The following is an 18,777-nucleotide window of genomic DNA, read 5'->3' as shown; positions in this document are numbered from 1 at the left end:
TTTTTCCCTCTCCCTCTGGCCCTAACCCTGCTCATGCTCTCTTTCTCTCTCTAATAAATAAATACAGTCTTCAAAAAAAAAGTGTGTCTTTCCAATACAAAGGAGAGAACAAAGACAGCAGACATCACTAACTTTAAGCACCTTCTATTCAAGGTGAACTCCCACATGTGTGTATGTGATCTCTCTCTCACAAGATCACACCACCCAGCCTTTGACAGGCTCCTTCCCAGAGCCCCCGAGTGCCGTTCCATTCCTCTTTGCCTAGTTAACTCTCTTTTAGTTTTCAGATCTCAGCTCTATCTTCTGTAGTCATCAGTCGGCACAGTGTACCTCTCCTTCACAATCCTTGTCAGACTTGATTAATGCTTTGTGCTCCCCACCACATTATAAATTCCCTAAAATCAAAAGTCATCTCTGTTTTATATTTCCATGTTGTCCCCAGAGCCTCATAGAGTGCATGATGAGAAATATTGATTAAATGAGGGAGCCAAGATAGAGCAAAAGTTCAAAACTATCTTCTCTATTTTTTTATGGATGACAACCACACACAGGTAACAAAAAAAGCAAAAGCTATGCTTCATTAAATTACTAGAAATAAAAACTGTCCCAGAAGGATATCCTATATGACTGTTAATTAACATAAAAAAGAAATACAAGTAATAGGCACCTCATGGTAATTTCTTAATGAATTAATTTACATATGGCACTCAAAGTGAGCAACACACAAATGCTAAATCAGGATTCAATCCAGAGTTAAATATAATAAAACCAGAGAAAGTATACTGTAATAGTTGAAGCATAAAAGCTTAGACTCAGGTAATTCAACAAGAACACAACAAGAGTAACTGCAAGTTATCTCTGTAAATAGATCAATGCCAATACGGCAGGAAAAAGAGTCTTAAAATAACCATCTTCCTAACTATGATAGGAGTAAAAATTAATGAAATAGAAAATGGACAACCAACAAAGAAAATCAAAACCAAAAGTTAATAAAATTGATAAACTTCTAGTAAGACTGATCAGTTAAAAAAAAGAAAAAGAGAAGCCCACATTAGCAATAACCGGACTATAAAAGGGTTTATCTCCACAGAACCTAAAGACACAAAAGATGTAATAAGGGAACATTGTAAACAACTTTATGTCAATATGGTCAATAACTAGAATTACAATGAACAAACTCACTGAAAAAACATAATATAACAATTGACGTAAGAACAACAGAAAATTTGAATGGCCCTATATCTCTTTTTAAAATTAAATTTATTATCAAAAACATTCCCACAGAAGAAAAAACTTCAAAACGTTGGCTGAAGTTTGTAAACTGCTGAGTCAAGCAAAAACCCTTGTGGGTCAGACAAGGCCCCGAGACCACCCATTTTCTTCCACTACTGAATTTTTAGTGGATGAAAGGTAGGGACGGAAAGAAGAAAACTGAAAAACAAAAACAAAAGCAAGGAAAAGACTGACAGCTTAGGAGATAAAGAAAGCAAATCGTCTTTGATGTCAGCAGGACAGAATGATTAAAATCGACAAGGATGAGATTACTTGCATTTCATAGGGGAGAACAGACAACATGAAAATCTATAGATCAGATTAGAAATGAGTAACAGGAAATGTAGCTGTAAAAAAATGTTGATTTGGATTTCCTAAGCAAGCAAGCAATAGCAGAAGAGAGATGTTTGGCAATCTGCTGTCCAGAAGTAATGAGGACTGCGTACAGAAGACTGAGCTACCTGTAATAGTAAGTACGTTACTGCTCAGATATGCTCTGTACAGTTGTGATAATACACTGCATTTAAATTAAAAGGTCAGCCCAAATTTGAAAAGCTGTTCTTAGAAGAAAAAAGTTTCTCTGCTAGAGACAAATAATACTGTAGTTTCTCAAAATAAAAGTGAAGCAAGGAGCTAAGGAGACTTCAGGAAAAGAGCCTACTGTTGGAAAAATCAGCTCTGTTCTTGGCAGACTTGAATCTAACCCCAAAAGTATAAAACTTATTTTATTTCTGGAGTATAAATTAAAAAAAAAACAACAACAGCCTAGTTGGTTCTCTTTTTTCTTGGCAGTTATGTTCTACAAAGTCACTGTGAACACTGAATTAGCAAACACTGAACCATTGCTCCTTGGAGGAAAAAAGGCAGCGTTAGGTTCCTGCACGCCTCTGGTCACATTTTTGTCAAATGATACATAACCGCGGTGCTCAAAGTGTATTTCTGTTTAAAGACACCTTAGTCAATATGTATTGTAGCTTCATGAACATTTAATTCACAGCCAACAGCACTGAACTCATGCCGGAACAAAGCTTATTTAACATACATATTTTCTCTGTGAGGCACAGCACAGTCTTTAGCACTATACTTGGCGGGCTCTTTAAACCAAAAACATCAACAAAAAACACAAAATATGAAAAACATGGCGCTAAACAGACCTCGAAAAAGACGCATCTTTACAGTATGAGAGTAGAAACAGGAAGGCAGAGCATCTCCTTGTGCAACCTCAAGTAGGAAGGGCCAAACACATTTTCCCCTGTGCTGCTCATGTCTGCAGATAATTATGAAAACACTGTGAGTATTGATTTCTGGGGTTACAAAGCAATTTTAGTGAGCAGGCAAATTTGTAAATTTGGAATTCACGAATAATGAGAATTGACTGTACGTACATTAATTCACACGACCATCCTACAATGTAAAATTTAAAAATGTTTACTGTAAATGTATCTAGAAATCTAGGAAGCTGGACTAGAAATATAATAGGACAAAATATTTCTCAGAATCAATTTACCAAGATTTTCTTTTTTTTTTTTTTTTTAAGATTTTTTATTTATTTGAGAGAGAGAGCAGAGTGAGCCAGAGAAAACACAAGTTGCGGGAAGGGCAGAGGGAGAGGGAGAAGCAGGCTCCCTGCTGAGGCTCGATCCAGGACCCTGGGATCATGACCTGAGCTGAAGGCAGACTCTTAACCAACTGAGCCACCCACGTGTCCCTCTTTTTTATTTTTCTTTAAGAGAGAGAGAGAGAGAGAGCAAGTGAGCGAGCATGGTGGGGAGGGGTGGAGGGGGAGGAAGAAAGAATCCCAAGTAGGCTCCATACCCCACATAGAACAGAGGCAGGGTTCGATCCCAGGACCCTTAGATTATGACCTGAACTGAAATCAAGAGCTGGTCACTCAACCAACTGAGCTACCCAGGTGCCCCAAGATATTCTAAATAGTAATGAAACACAAAAGTATGGACCCATTTGAAGTCACTTTTACAGTGATCTCAAGCAGGCCTCTTTAATTTACTAGGATGTGATAATCAGCATTAGGAGAAATCAAAGCATGTTTATTTCTAAGTTATAAATGAAATCCATTAAATCCCTTATGAGTAACTTAATCTAATAAACTGTTTAAAGATTTTACTTATTTATTTGAGAGAGAGAGAGATAGGGCACAAACATGTGCGTGTGCGTGTGTGTGCGTGCCATGGGGGGAGGGGCAGAGGGAGAGGGAGAGATCTCGAGCAGACTCCCCACTGAGCACAGAGCCCAACCCAGTCTACTGACCATAATCAAATTTTTCTAAATACCATTCATTCAAATGACTGTATCCTGCTGCACTCACTCTCACGGAGATCAAAGGCCATATACCATGCTGCCAAAAAATGATTTCATAACAATATATCATTACCCACACTGACTACATCCTGCAATAAAATACACTACAGGGGAAACAAAGTCTGATCTAAGCTCTACAGAGCTGTCACAGATGAGTGATTCAGATGTTTGCTCACAGTTTCGCACATTTGTAAGTCACCTTTAGTTCTCGAGAAAGAAACAGCAATAACGGAGGAAACCACGAAAGTATGCCTTAACGGTAAATTCAACAAGATTTTTAAAAAAGCATTATCACTCCTATCTATTCCCTCAACATTCCAGTTCCTTCTTACTGCATTACAGTAATTACATACTTCACAGAAAATGGTGATTAACTGAACGAACTGGAAACCCCATACACTGCCTTGCAGATCACTCTAAGCCAGTGCTCTCATTTTAGTTTACATTTTACAGTCTGCTGCCAGCCAAGTGTTATTTACGCACTATTATTTTTAGGAATATAACTGGACTCAACACACCTGAACATGTGTATAAATACTGATATATACTCAAGAAAAGAAAATAATCTCCATAATATTAGCCATAAAAACCCACACCCAAATGTATATTGTCTAAGATCTCTTAGAAAAAACTGTGTCTACCTTAACCCAATCAGCTGAAATTGGAAGCGATCTAAATATGGGGCAATTGTCAGACAAATGAGGAATTTAATATTTTATCAAGGAGGGAAAAATGATACCATGATACCATGTTTCCCTATGATACAGCTTTGATTAAAACTTGGGCCCAAATATTATCTCTGACCTTTGAAGCTAAATTTGGCATACACTCCCCTTTTAAGAAGATATCATTTATATTTTAAACTAGAACAATAAGAAAAAGATAACATTTAGTCATATGCTTACTTTAAATTATGATTTAAATTATGTCTTAGAAATTAGCAGTAATCTGTTTAATCTTTTTGCCTCACATTCATCCTACTTTCCACTGTCTTTGTCAACATCCTGGTTCCCCCAATACCACCTTAACTTCTGTAATGAGCTAAATGCTTTTTGTCCCATTTAATTCACCATACCCACCACAAGACTAATGTTTCTAGGGCATACCCTTTCACATTGTCCCCATATCCATATACCTTCTAGAGCTCATACTGCCATCTAAATTAAGGACATATTTCTCAGCCTGGCTTCCAAGATCCTTTTCAATCTGACCTAGCTCACCTTTCTAGTCTTCTTTATAACTGTCCAACAATTAACCCAAGTTCTAGAACATATCTCAAGCTTTTCTGTGTCTGTAGGTTAGGATTTTCCCTCCACTTTGATGTTCTTCCTCCTTATTTTCTGATGAAAACCTGTCCACAGCTTCTAAGCTATCGCTACTACAACACTGTCTCTGTTTTTCCTAACCCACACATTTCCCTCCTTCCAATCTGATGTCACTTTCTTTATAGCTTCTTATGGCACTCTCAGATGTGTCCACCCATCAGTCATTTTATCCTCTCCTATTAGAGGGGAAGCTTAAAGAGCACCACATAAACTGAGTGTTTCTTGATGATATAAACTGAACTCATCAAAAAAGGGGGGGAAAAAAGACACTTAACTTCTTGCAAAGGGGAAAAAAGCCTTATTACTAACAGAATAACAGAGACTTTAAACAAATTTTATCTTCTAATAAACAACCTTACCAGAAGAGGTGCCATACATTCAATCCTTATAGAAAACATATAACTGGGAGCAGTGTACGTATTACTTTCCAAACACAGCACAATAGTTCCTTATGTCTATCAATACACCAAATGAATAATAAAGTATGACTGCGTTATATCAATGCCTCATTTATCTAACATCACTAAGACACAAAGGGTTCACATAAGTGAGTTTTCTGGAGAAGTGGCTTCCTACTGTAGAAACAGAATTCACATGCCTAAGCCTGGACCAGCTGAGAGACTCTTCTGGACACTGACCTCCACCTCACCCAGCCTAGCAGAAAACACTCAGGCAAAGTGTGGGGGTCATTTTCTATCAGATACTTATACCTGGTAAAACAAATGGGCAGTATGGAGAAAGAGCAAGAAGGGTATTCAAAACCCTATGGAATGGCAAAAGGAAGGGGGCCTGGGTGGCTCAGTCAGTTAAGTGCTTGACTCTTGATTTTGGCTAAGGTCATGATCTCAGAGTCAGGAGATGGCGCCCCATGTCAGGCTCCAAGCTCAACGGTGAATCTGTCTCTCTCCCTCTCCATTTGTCCCTCCCCGCTCTGAGGCACACACATACACATGCTCTCTCTTTCTCCCAAATAAGTTTTTAAATTACATAAATAAATAAAATAAAATGGCAAAAGGAGTTTTTTGCATCTAGCAGAATCCTCATTCCAAGTTATGAATACTATCCACAGCTGTATTTCTCTGAGAAACTTTGAGGAGTTGAGCAGCTGTTTTTCTATCTTAGAACAAACTATGTCATCACCTGCTGAAGAATCCACCCCCTTTGCCACTGAAAAAAATTTCACACTCTAACTGTGTCTTTTATGAGTTGAACTGCGTACCCTTCAAATTCATATGCTGAAGTCCTACCCCCAAGTACTTCAGAACGTGACCCTATTTGGATATAGGTCAATGCAGATATAATTAGATGAGGTCATTCTTGAGTAGGGTAGGGTCTTAATTGAATATGACTGGGGTCTGTATAAAAATAGGAAATTTGGACCCAGACAAGTATACAGGGAGAATGCAATGTGAAGTTGCAGGCAGATGGGTACAAGCCAAGCAACTTCAAAGATTGGCAGCAAACCAGCAGAAGCTAGATGAGAGACACAGACATTCTTCTTTTCATAGCCTTGTGAAAAAAGCACCTTGATCTCAGACTTTAGCCTCCAGAATGGTGGGGAGGTAATTTTCTGTGGTTTAAGCCACCTAGTTTGTGCTGTTTTGTTTGGGCATTCCTAGCAAACTAATAGTGCCTACTGATACCTTTCCATCTTTCCAATCTACTACGACAACCACACAACCTCTTTAAGTACCAAAACTTCTTTAAAATGTTAAGCAAATTCATTCAACAAACAACACATATTGATGACCTCTATGTGCCAGCCACCACGGACAGAACAGTCTGACTGCCATGACATGGTCTCTACCCTCATACAGGTCACAGTGTAATCAGGATAACTGACAACATACCATAATTATACAATAATAAAATTACAATTGTGTAACACCAGTGAAGGACTGACACTTTAAGGACCGTGGCATATTTAACCATATCTGGATGACTCAATGACATTGCTACAGAAGCCCACTATACATTCCCATGCCCTTCATTGCCTTTGTTCCCATGTGAGATGCGAGGCTGCTGATTACCACAAGGTCTGCTTTTATCAGCTACTCTCCTATCTCTCTGCTCACTCTCTCCAATCCACTTATTTCTAGTTTGGTGCTTGTACTTTGCTATGGGCTACAAAAATCAGGTAATTAATAAGCTAAGAAACTTACATTAAATAATAAAAATGGCTTCATGCAAGAACTTAAAATTTGGCTTACACACAGGCTTTCTGATTTACTTTCGATTCTCAGAGACATTTTTTCTGGCAGAACAATTTCTCCCATTCAAAATGATTCTGTCATGAGGCACTAAGGTGGGACGTGATTGTATATAAACTAGTGTTACTGAATAACTGCCTGGCAAGCACTTGCTTTCTTGCTAAGAGAGTATGAGTGCCAGTAGGCTATGTAAACAGGTACCTAAGAATGAAATATTGTCGAAATTCAGAATTATATACTTTATGGCCCAGTTTAAGGCATATTTTTGTTATCTAATTGTGAATCTTATCATCAAATAATAGGATCATTAAGTCATATGGCATTACAACTGGAAAGCCCAGCCAAAACTTTTTGCAGTACATAATAAATACCACATACCTCTTATGCATATCCAACAATCATCTTTCTTGTTGTGTTTTTTAAGTTCTTCTTCGGTTACTTCAATTAACCTGCCTTTTAATCCCGTTAGATCCTTTCCACTTTTGGTGAGGCGAATCCAATCCATAAGACTTCTGCCCTGTTTTAGAGGGACCTAAAAAAGAACAGGGAAAAATTCAATGTGGCTTGAGTCAGCTGCTTCCCCCTGCCCCACCTGCTGCTTCTCTGTGGACTGCATCATTTCTCTTACTCTCATTCAAAAAGGTAAGAAAACTCAAATCTAACAATTCTACAGTTTTTTTTTTAACAGATTTAGGTGGTTGTCAAAATCATCTCTGCTGTATTAGAATTATAAACAGAATGATATAAAACACATGGACTATGAGGTAGGGCTTAGAAATTCTGGCACACAAATGTTCACCATAATGGTATCTAATAAAACAAGAGCAGTATTGAACCTGGAGTCAGAAAACAAGTTTTGGTCCTGGCTCTGCTTTGTCACGAATATGTTGGAGTCACTTACCAACTTGGACCAAAATTTCTTCCCCTTAAAAATCACAAGAGATTTAACAAGGAAAATATAAATGGCCAGTTAAAGTTGATTTTCTTTGTCAATATACATAAAGTATTAGAAATCATGAGGCAGCAATCTTTTTTCTAAGAATTCACAAAGAAACAAAAGTTCTCAAATAATGGGAGAAAAAAAAAAACTATAACACTCTAGGGATGGGTTTGGCAAACTGGCCCATGCCTGTTTCTGTATCATCCTGGAGCTTAGAATCATTTTCACATGTTGTGGTGGTGATGGTAGTAAAAACACTGAATTGTTGTGTGGCCCTAAAATATTTATTATCTGGCCCTTTGCAGAAAAGCTTTCCTACCCCTGCACAGAAGATTTGGTAAAGGATGTTTGGTTTTGGTAGTTTTTTGCTTTTTCAAAATACACTTTAAAGGCTTTTGGATGGGAGGTATTACTAATATTTTAACCAATTAAGACAACCTAGTGGAAATTTTTCAAGGATGGGATTGAGCTACTGTCTGAACTTGTACAACTCATTTGTAACATAGTACCAGAGGAATGTTTAACGTAAAAGAAGGCCCATTTGAAGAAGTATATTGCTACAGACTGACTGACTGTGCCCCTCCAAAATTCATGCTGAAATCCTAACCTCCAATGTGATGGTATTAGGAAGGTCTCTGGTAGGTGATTAAATCATAAAGGTAGAGCCTTCATGAATGCTTATTAAAAAGGCCTCAAAGAGCTCCTTCATCCTTTCTGTCATGTGAGGATATGTGGAAAAAATGGCTGTGAACCAAGAATCAGGCCTTCATCAGACACCAAACTCATTGGTGCACTGACTTTGGAATTCCTGGTCTCCAGACCTGTGAGAAATAGATTGCTGTTGTTTATAATCCACTTTATAAAGTATACGGTTCTCTGTTATAACACACTGAATACACTAAGATATTTATATACCTCACTTTCTGGAATCTTGTCTATTGTAGGCATACATTTACCCCCAAAATAACCAAGTTAATAGGTCTGCAGTACCACTGCAATTTCACCTTCCTTCCTACCAATTACATCATCCCATTCTCACCATCCTGAAACTTTCTAGGTCTCTTGGTCCCCATAAATGAAGTAAAGTACAAGAATATGATCGTTCCCATTCCAAACCAAAATCACTCATCTCATCACTCGTTTGTATGGATTCCATAATCCACTGGGTAGTTAATGCATAATCTTCAGAAAATGCAGATCTAACTATGGGCCCTCTCTCCTTCAGTGGCTCCCCACACTACCTTATAATAATGTCTCTAAATTCCCTAGAGTGGCTTACCAGGCCCTTTATATCTGCTCATAGTTTACCTTGCTAGCTCTGAGTTTTAATTTCTGCTCCTTCCTATTAAATACTTTAGCTAAATGGGAACTGATTCCTCGATTGCTAGGAAATACCTGCTCCTTGGCCTGGCCCAATTCCTTCCCTTTCTTCTACAGACACTGTCTCCTCCAGAAGCCTCCTCTGACCCCAACCGTTCTGTGGTCATAACACACAGTTATAGTACATATGACATTTATACAAACTCTTTATTAGTCTGTACAACCTATTAGACTAAACTCCTTGGAAACAGAGACCACATCTCCAGCATATGGTAGGTTTTCAAAAAATAATTATTTACTAGTATTAGTAGAATAATAAAAAATCATATGTAGAATACATACTCCATACCAGACACTGTGCTCAGGGCTTAACACAACAACCATACAACAATCCATGGAATCTGAATGAAAGTCTAAGAGCAAGTAACACAGTGAGTGCTTACCACATACCAAGAAACATCTCATTTAATCCTATGAACGGCCCTATAAAATGGGTACTATTATTCTCTTTTACACCTGAGAAAATTGAGACTCAGAGACTAAGTCACAGGAGTTGGGAAAAGAATCTGGGTCTTTCTCACCCAAAAGTCTATGCTTTTCACTATTATGATATACAACTGCCTGAACTGGCTTCTATTTTTTTCAACCTCTTCCTATTGCACACAATCCTGAATCAGGTTCTGATATGTGCAAGATTACCTCATTTCATAAAGGGGGAGAAAAAGTTTCAGTTTCCTTGCAAATTGTGCAATAACTGTATTTCGTTCTCTTTTTGGATCCAAAGACTCACCTTTGCCATCACCTCCTGTGGACCTTCTGTCTTTGCCTCTGAGCTTTCTCCTTTAAAAGGATGCTAAGAATGTGGTTTACAGTTTTAACACAGAAGGCCAGCAACTCTTATATTTTAATTCAGAAATTTTTTCTCCAAAAAGACTATACTATGAGCCAAGCATTTAGCTCAAGGACAGAAAAGGTCAAACATCAAGAAGGAGGGGACAGATGATTAGATAGCTGGATGATATATGGAGCTATGGAGCAATAAATGTGATAAATAGTATCACGGCCAGAGTCACATCACATCAAACTTTTAGGGTCCAAAGCAACATTTCTTAACCAGTTCTCTTTTCTGTGATATAGAGATAACAAAAGCAACCATTTTGTGGGATTATTGTAAAGATTAAATGAGTTAATACACTACACATGAAGCACTCAGTATACTTAGAACATACATACATACCGTAAGCACCGAATAAATCCCAGCTTTATTATTCTTATTATCTGGAGTTACAAACCTCTGAAAAGCTAATGAAAGCTACAGATCTCTGAATCCACAATTCTGATTTAGAGTCAACTCCAAGTTTAAGTGGAGAGAAAAAAAAAAGTCAGCAAATATCCTAAATTATTCTAAGACATAAGAGTCCAGAAATGCGGGGTTGGGGGGAGTGGTCCAAGTAGGTGGAAGTTTCAAAAACAAAATATAAACAAAACATGAAGATGAACTTACAGAACGAGGAACTAACAAATAACTGCACAGGAGACAATTTTATTAAGTTTTATAAATATAAAACACATTTGCGTTCCACCTGTTGCTAACAGTAACTATATTCAACAAAAAGAGTATTATATTAGCTTCAAAGTCAGCAAGAGGTATCAATAGTAAAGACAGTGTGATAAAACAGGTACCAGAAGAAGAAAGCCAGCATGACTTAGAGAAGTGCCCGTAAAACCACGGGAGGATTGTAGACATTTGTTCTGGCTCCCCTCATTTTCCCTAGCTCTGGGAGTCCCCACCTTTGGAGGATGGTCACTGGTCAATGTCGCTACCGCCCAACCTTTCCCTTCGCCTAGGGAACCCAGATCACTCACAACTCCTTTCAGAAAGGGCAGTACAAAAGACCGAAGACGAGGATAGATTGAGGGAAGGAAGCTAATACTGAGTACCTACGGTAACGGCAAAAGCACGGTGCTGGCCCTGTCATATACAACTCACTTTAATTCGCGGGAAAAGACTTCCCAGAAGGGGAAAAGAGGATGGGGGGGGGGGGAAGGGGCCGGTAGCTGAGAGAAAGGGAGGTTAGGATAGTTCGAGGACTGCAGACGGCCGGGGAAAGAGATAACCAGCAAGGGCAGGAGGAACGAAGGGAGGAGGACAGGAGGTGGAAGAGGGGGCCGAAAGAGAGAATGGACCGTTCGGTACTACCGAACGCCGGCGGGAGGCGAGCTGAAAAAGAGGCACGGTGTCACCCACTTACCTTGCTACGCCCCCCCGGAGGCGACGCGCTGCTGCGAGCTGGGGGCCGGGAAAGACTGGGAAGGGACGTTCAGCATCCTGGACCCCTGGCCCCGGCCCTGCCCTGGGTCCGCCGCCTGACAGGATCGCTCAGCTGGACTCCCCTAAGGTAACACCTCCGGCTCCGGCTCCGAGGCCGGGCAGAGGCCAAGCCCCCAGCCCACTTCCGGGGTCGGCCGGGGTGAGGCGCGCCATGACGCAGCACGTCGAGGCCGCGGGGGGCGGAGCCAACGGGATAAGCGCAGCGCCGGCAGGGAAGGAGCCCGACAGAAGTACGTGTGCGGCGTTAGCCCTGCACCCTGAATTTCAGCACCGTAGTGAGGTGACAGCTATTCCGTGGAAGGGTTAAAGACTGAGCGAAGCTGTTCCTTAGCCTTGGTGCTGACAGAATCTGAGTATAAATTCTTGTAGACTCGTCTTAACCCAGAACGCAAGTGTCTGTTGTTAAGCCCTACCCTCACACTACTTGAAATACGGAATAAAATAATACTATCAAAAGATTTTTATTTCTCTGAGATTCTCTCCTCTAAAGCACCCGGCTGCACAAGAAAGCGAACTTTTAAGAGCTAAGGCGTCAAATGCAAACAGCCACAGCCACGCTTATGAGGTGAAGCTTCACCTTTAAGAACCCTCGCTAATGACAAACGAATGAGTCAAAGAAGTTAGTAAAGTCTCCTGTTCCATTCACCCACTCACAAGTTCTTCCTCCTCATCCAACTTCCTCTCTTCGCTGAAAGCTACACGGAAAGAGACAAACAGTTATATCAAAGAGGTTTAGTTTGAATGCCATCTCTGCACTTAATAAATGAGCAGGCTTGTGCAAGTTATTTAAGTATCTCAAAGTCTCATTTTCCCCGTGGACTTAGGTTTCAGTAAGAATTAAACAAGATGTCATATGTAAACTGCCTAGTACAGTGCCTGGTTAATAGTAGGCACTCGATAAATGGCAGTGGCTTGTCATACTATTCGGACGATTGAAAGAAGTTCAAATACCGAGCACCTAAAAGAAGTCCCTAATGATCAAGGTCGAGATTGGTGACCTGGTGGGTATTTTTGCATATCCCTTGCAGAACACACACATCCTGAGTGTAGAATCCAGTGAGGAGAAAGCTTTCAGAAGAAATACAGTTCTAAATAACTCTCCCTGTTCTCCTGCCATTACTAACTTTTCCTGACTCTGACACATGATTTGAACTTGCTCTATTTCAACTGCCCTGTCGTTAGAGTGCCTGTAAATCAATGTTTGTAGTATCTTTTCAATTAGAAGGAAAAGTGAGTGATCTATGTAGCCATTCAAGTAAGAGGCATTTCTTAGCCAGGTAACCATCTCTGACCTTCACCTCTACCCATCATCATTCTGGGATACTAAGAAACATTTGCAATTAAAATGTTTATTGTGAGACTGCATTTGAGTTAAAGAACTTCATGACCATAGTCTAGGTTACCTCTACTTGCAATGTGCTCCTGTTTTCTCTGTCATTAAATGATCATGTATTCTTCTGTAAGTCTACATTTTAAAAAAACTAGTCACTGAGAATGTCTTATTTCACTTCCCACGAGAAAATCTGTAAATGACAATACCAAGAGCAAGGAGTCAGAACAAAGGAGGTGATGCTATAGAAGAATGTTTCATATCTGCCAAATGTCTTAGCTCCCCCTTACACAGAAATGGAAAAAAAGATCAAATTCTAGCCTTTGGGCTCTCCTTTTTTAGATTCCATACAAGTCATGTTCACTTAAACATTTTTTAAAAAAATTCTGGGGGTCCCTCAATGAAGTGCTCTAATTATTGTACACCAGTGCTATTTTACTACTGGATTTAAGGGCAGCAGAGGAGTATTAAAGTGAGTATTACTTGATTCATCATTCATTAAAAACCCTTAAGATTTAATAACCATGGCATTAATTCCCATTCTCAATTATGGGCAATGATTTAAAGTGTTTTCCACCATCTGCTAGCAAACACATAGTATTGTGTGATTGGTAGCATGACTTATAGTGTAAGGGTAAAAAAAGCCAAACTACTATAGAATTACAAAATATTTCATTTTATTAATAATTTATATACAAATAAATTAGTTTGAAGGATTATGATACATTTGTACACTAAATTTAAATCCTATAAGCTTTGAATGTCATCACAAGTAACTAATCAGGTTAATTTTCACAGATCAGCTCCTCAATATCATCTTCGCTATCAGAATCTTCATAAAATGAAATTGTGGCTTGAATTGGAAAATTTTTCAGAAGAGCTTCTGCTTCTTGATATAAGTAATCATAACACTTTGACTTTGGCCAAAATAGTCTGAAAGAAGCAGACAACATAATATGCTTTATTTTTTTTCACATTCAGAATCCTTATACTCATGAAGTGTTCAAATTTTAAGAGTTCCATATACTTAACAATTGATGAATGCCTTTAGATAGTTTAAAATTGCTATAATCTCAGGTGTCATGGGAGTCTAGTTGCCAAAGTATCAAAAACTAGTTAATCATTTTAAGACTTTATCCAAGCTGTAAACTGGATCAAAAAAATTCACACCCTTTGTGGTAAATATTTAGCTCACTTCAGGTGTTATAGATATATTTATTCTTAATAATATACAGATGGGGGATTGTCTTCCAATTTCCAAAATCCTTTGGAGAAAAAAAATGAATCCTACAATTATATTAAAAATTCTCAAACCCAACTTTATAAAGACAACAAAATATTATGCACCTTCCAGAAAAGCAGAAATCACCTAGTATATTAAAACTCACAGATTTAACTGTTAGTTGCAGATGTAGCTAACAACGTACATTTAGAAGAGTACAAAAAGCAGTATTTTAAAGTTTTTCTATGTACTCACACCAGGGCTATAAGAAGGCTTCCTCTGGGACCAGCCTTGATCCCATCTCCTTCCCCTTTCCTCATACAACTGAATTTGGAATACTATATTGGGATAGTGAGAATAATTCTGGCTTTATACAATTTGCATATAACACAATTGCCTCAGAATTTCAAATTTTTCACAAGTATTAATTTTGCCATCTAGTCTTCTTTTATTTTCCTCCAAAGCAAAGAAGAAAGAAGGATATGGCTGACCCACCAACAATAGTGCATTTTAGCGTAGGGTAGTTCGTCCCATGTACCCATTTGTAACAGAGTGCTTCTAACAGAGAGAAGGTCACATTATGCTCAGTATACTCCATTGTAAAGGGCAGAAAAGTAAGCAATGTAGTTTATAAATGTTCCTAAGCGAATGACAAAAAGAGTTTTAATTTTGGTCCCTAAATAAGCAATCATCAATAATGCAGTCATTCAATAACAATTTTAGTGATCTCTTGTGCCAGATGAAATTCATAATTCAAAGATGAAAAAAATCAGTTCCTATCCTTAAGAAGTTGACAACTGAGTAAAAAGAATGAGAAATACTCAACAGTATTCAAGATAGAAATTAATAAAAATAAAATTAAAAGAAGTACAAATAAATGGCTATAGTAGTCCAGAAAAGAAAGGGATTTCTTATATAGGAAACAGGATTTTCTTTTTTTTTTTAAGATTTTATTTACTTATTTGACAGACAGAGATCACAAGTAGGCAGAGAGGCAGGTAGAGAGAGGGGGGAAGCAGGCTCCCTGCTGAGCAGAGAGACCTATGTGGGCTCAATCTCAGGACCCTGAGATCATGTCCTGAGCCGAAGGCAGAGGCTTAACCCACTGAGCCACCCAGGCGCCCCGGAAACATAATTTTCTAATGCTCAACTGGAACTGTCAAACCCAAAGAATGTTTTTTAACTGTTACCACACTCTGCCCAGAATCTCTGAGTAACCACTTCTCTTTCGGGGACTTCACACTTTCCTGAATTCTTCCCTGTTCTGAGTGATTTTTCTCAGTATCCTTTGCAGATGGCTTTTTCTCTGTATACAGGCTGGTATTGGCCTTCCCCAGTGTTTTATCAAGAGTGATCATCTCTCCTCTCTCACTCCCCTGGAAAACTTGATCTACTGACATGATTTCTTCAACTGTTCATTTATTGAAGACTCCCAATTGTCTGTATTTCCTCTTAAGATGTTGACTCCAGGCCCCTTAGTGTGTGGGTGCACAGCTCCTTACTGGACATATCTATTTGGAAACCCCATAGGCACACTAAATACAATATATGAAAAATTGGACTCATTTTCTTGTTCCCCAAATCTGTTTTAAACCCTATTTTCCACTCTGTTAATACAGCATTCATCTGGTCGCTAGACACAAACTCGGAAGCCATTCTGTCTTTTCAACTCTTCCTTACCTACCATATCCAATACATTATAAGCCTAATCTATTATGTCACCTAAGCATTCCCCAAATTCACCCAGTCCCATCCCTACTTCTAATGCCTTAGAATGGCTTTTTATCATAGCTTGTCTGAATTACAGTAACTTCCAATTTCATTTTGGTTTTCTAACTAATTCTATATACCATTTTCTTAGTGCATTTTCTGAAACATAAATTGATCATACTAGCTTTGAGTAACACCCAGTACCATCCACAAAATAAAGGCCATGGATTCCCAATGCCACACTCAGGAATAGGACAAAACTCTACAACAAGGTGTAGAAGATGCGGCCTATGGCTTACCTGCTAGAATGATCACAGCTTCATGCACCCAATTCCAGGTCCTTGAGGCTCCCATTGGGAGCCATGTTGTTCCATGACTCTGTATCCCTTCACCTATGCTATTTCTTCTGTTCCATTTCCCCACCTACCATTCATCTGGCTAACTTTAAGGTTCAGCTAGGTAACCACATCCCGTCATACACACTTCCCAGATCTTGCCCCACTCCTTTTGGCCCAGTTAGGTACTTCACATCCTTTACATACTGCTAAAACTGACCAAACTAAACTATTACAACACTTGCCAAAGGGGTGTAGTTATTTTTTTCCTGTGTCCATCACTACATAGAAAATTAATCAACATTCATCGAGCTCTACAAGCTACTTATAAACATATACATACAAATACCATGGTCTCTGCATTTCACAACCCTCTGAAGCCAGCAAACTGCAGAATGAACCTTTCACCTGAGTAAAAGCTACAAAGATTTCCACCGAAAGGCCGACTTCCCTTCCCGGGGCTAGCTACGGGAAACTAGCTCTTCACTGTCATGTTAAGTAACCTCGATCCCTTTTAGGAAGCTTCTTGATCTTTACGATTTTCATCACACTCCATTTTCTCTTCCACGTCAAGCGCGATCTGCAACTATGAACACCATTCTTCCTTCTGGTTTGCAAAAGAGTAAGAATATACACACTCTGCCCGTTGTGAAGTCAATTTCATTCGAACCATTTAGCATTAAACAACACAAAACTGGCTTGCAGACACAAGATGTCACCGGTCGGTTTGGACGATGCCAACCACTTTCCCTCTTTATAATAGACTCTTGAAGAGTTTACTGAGTGGGCACGGATTAACAGTTCTTTTAGGTGAGAGCGTGAACCACCTTTATCAATTCGATGAGTAAAGAACCTCTGGGATCCCTGAAGACAGATTTTCCCAGAGAGAACCGCAAGGCCAGCCAGGGACCTAGGCGCTGCGATTGCCGGCTCTACCCTGCGCTGGAGGAGCGGGAGCCCTTCCGTGAGGCCTGTCACTCACCTGACTGGGTGTCTGTATTGGGAAGGCTTTCCTGAGGCTTCGGTCACCCCGGTGTCGTCCGGCATCTGGGGACGAAAGGAAATCAATCACAGTGACCACTCACCTTCTAGAAAGGGGGAAAGTGGTCTAGTGTTCCTCGCGCTCGCGGGGAACGGTGACCCCCGGGGCTCTGAGCAGCCTCGCTCCGGGCCGGATCCGTGTGTCGGTGGCTCTGGAGGACACCCTCGCAGCATCAGGACCCACGGGGCCTCCGGTAGGGCCCCGGGCGGGCGCGAGCGTACGCGAGGGGCGGGCGGGGCGTGTGTCTCCCTCGGGCAGGGCATACCCAGTCCCGGTGGCTCAGCCGTCCTCCGGGGAGGCACGGCCCGGGGCGCGCGCTCACTCACCGCCCCCACCGCGTGCTGCGACGCCCCCTCCTCCTTGCAGCCTCTGGCGTCAACCCACGGTCTCCAGAAGCTTGCGGATCTGCGGGGTGGGGGACCCAATGTGCGCCGAGGAGCCGGGAGCCCAGACCCGGCAGGACCGCCCGCAGCCGAGCGCGGCCCCGGGGCCGGCGGGGGGCGGAGAGCGGAGGGGAGGAGCTGGGGAGACGCGGGCGGTAGGGCCGGGGTGGGGGAGGCGCCGCCGCCGGAGTCCGCGACCCGGCGCCGCGGCGTGAGGTCCGGGCCCGCAGGTGGGAAGCGGTGGCAACAGCGGGGCGCGCACTCGGCGGCTCCGCTAGCCGAAGGCTCCCCGGTTTCCATGGCGCGGCGGAGCCCAGCAGAAGGCGGCTGCCAGCTCGCGGGCCAGCCGGGCCTCTTCCCTCCGCCAGACCCGGGACCCGAGCTTTATATATATACCCCGGCTGTCTGCTGCATACTGAGAGCTGCGCTCCCTCTCCGCCCCTCTCTCCCCAGCTCGCCGCATAAACAAAAAGGTTGCGCGTGAAGGCTCAACGGGCTGAACCCCGGGTGCGAACGCGTGCAACTCCCAAATGGCCCGGGAATGGGTTTTGTTGAGCGAGTGTTAATCGCTCTTCGACACATGGCTGCGGGGGGAAAAAACAACATTCGCCCGAGCAGCCAATTTCCAAGTGAAGAGTCTAGGAGGAGATAAAATTAAGCAATTCTACACGTTTTGTGTATTTCTGCAAAAAGGCCAAGTGGCTCGTCTTTGTTTGACTCGAGGCTTTTGGGGATGTGGTCAGTGCAACAAGCTCTGCATCCCGTCAGCTAAACGCTGGGATGCGGACCGAATTAAAAGGAATGGCCTTAACCCCTCTTTAGGCAGAATGAGAGCTGGGAGTATGAGCAGACTCCTGTCGAAAGGAAATTTTTTGTTAATGTAGTGACAGACTAGGGTCTGCCTATTGTTATTTGTAGATAATAATTTTTAAAAATAACAAAAGGTAAATTGTAAAAGACTGAATATTCCAGCCGCGAGATCCTAAGATTGGAGTCATAAGATTTAGGCTTAGAGATCTATATTATTTTCTCCTATT

The 18,777-nt window shown here is 40.9% G+C and overlaps 2 protein-coding genes across 2 annotated transcripts in view; both read right to left on the bottom strand.

Annotated features, from left to right (window-relative positions):
- LOC111147849 (cytochrome b5 reductase 4) overlaps window positions 1-11,714 on the bottom strand; it is an 87,380-nt gene extending 75,666 nt beyond the window's left edge. Inside the window, 3 exon segments of the mRNA XM_022504101.1 lie at window positions 7,505-7,658; window positions 11,639-11,649; window positions 11,651-11,714. Coding sequence (XP_022359809.1) covers window positions 7,505-7,658; window positions 11,639-11,649; window positions 11,651-11,714 — 229 coding nt within the window.
- A 2,119-nt stretch (window positions 11,715-13,833) lies between these two features.
- On the bottom strand, window positions 13,834-18,040 carry LOC111147498 (ripply transcriptional repressor 2). The gene is made up of 3 exons (XM_022503514.1): window positions 17,684-18,040; window positions 17,298-17,362; window positions 13,834-13,981 (listed from the first exon to the last, which is right to left on the bottom strand). Exons 1-3 carry the CDS (start codon window positions 18,038-18,040, stop codon window positions 13,834-13,836), a joined length of 570 nt encoding a protein of 189 aa, XP_022359222.1.
- Between the last annotated feature and the right edge of the window lie 737 nt (window positions 18,041-18,777).

This window comes from Enhydra lutris, unplaced genomic scaffold (genome assembly GCF_002288905.1).
Source record: "Enhydra lutris kenyoni isolate GAN:26980312 unplaced genomic scaffold, ASM228890v2 scaffoldscaffold17, whole genome shotgun sequence".
Classification (NCBI taxonomy): domain Eukaryota; kingdom Metazoa; phylum Chordata; class Mammalia; order Carnivora; family Mustelidae; genus Enhydra; species Enhydra lutris.
The sequence above is the reverse complement of the archived record's forward strand: the minus strand, read 5'-3'. Positions and strand labels throughout refer to the sequence as shown.

Excerpts from the sequence above, each read along its gene's own strand:
- LOC111147498 (XM_022503514.1), bottom strand. The coding sequence starts at position 18,040 with ATGGAAACCGGGGAGCCTTCGGCTAGCGGAGCCGCCGAGTGCGCGCCC. Across the intron at positions 17,363-17,683 it reads CGCAGCACGCGGTGGGGGCG|ATGCCGGACGACACCGGGGT; the intron begins GTGAGTGAGCGC and ends TTTCGTCCCCAG. Across the intron at positions 13,982-17,297 it reads CAATACAGACACCCAGTCAG|ACTATTTTGGCCAAAGTCAA; the intron begins GTGAGTGACAGG and ends TGCTTCTTTCAG.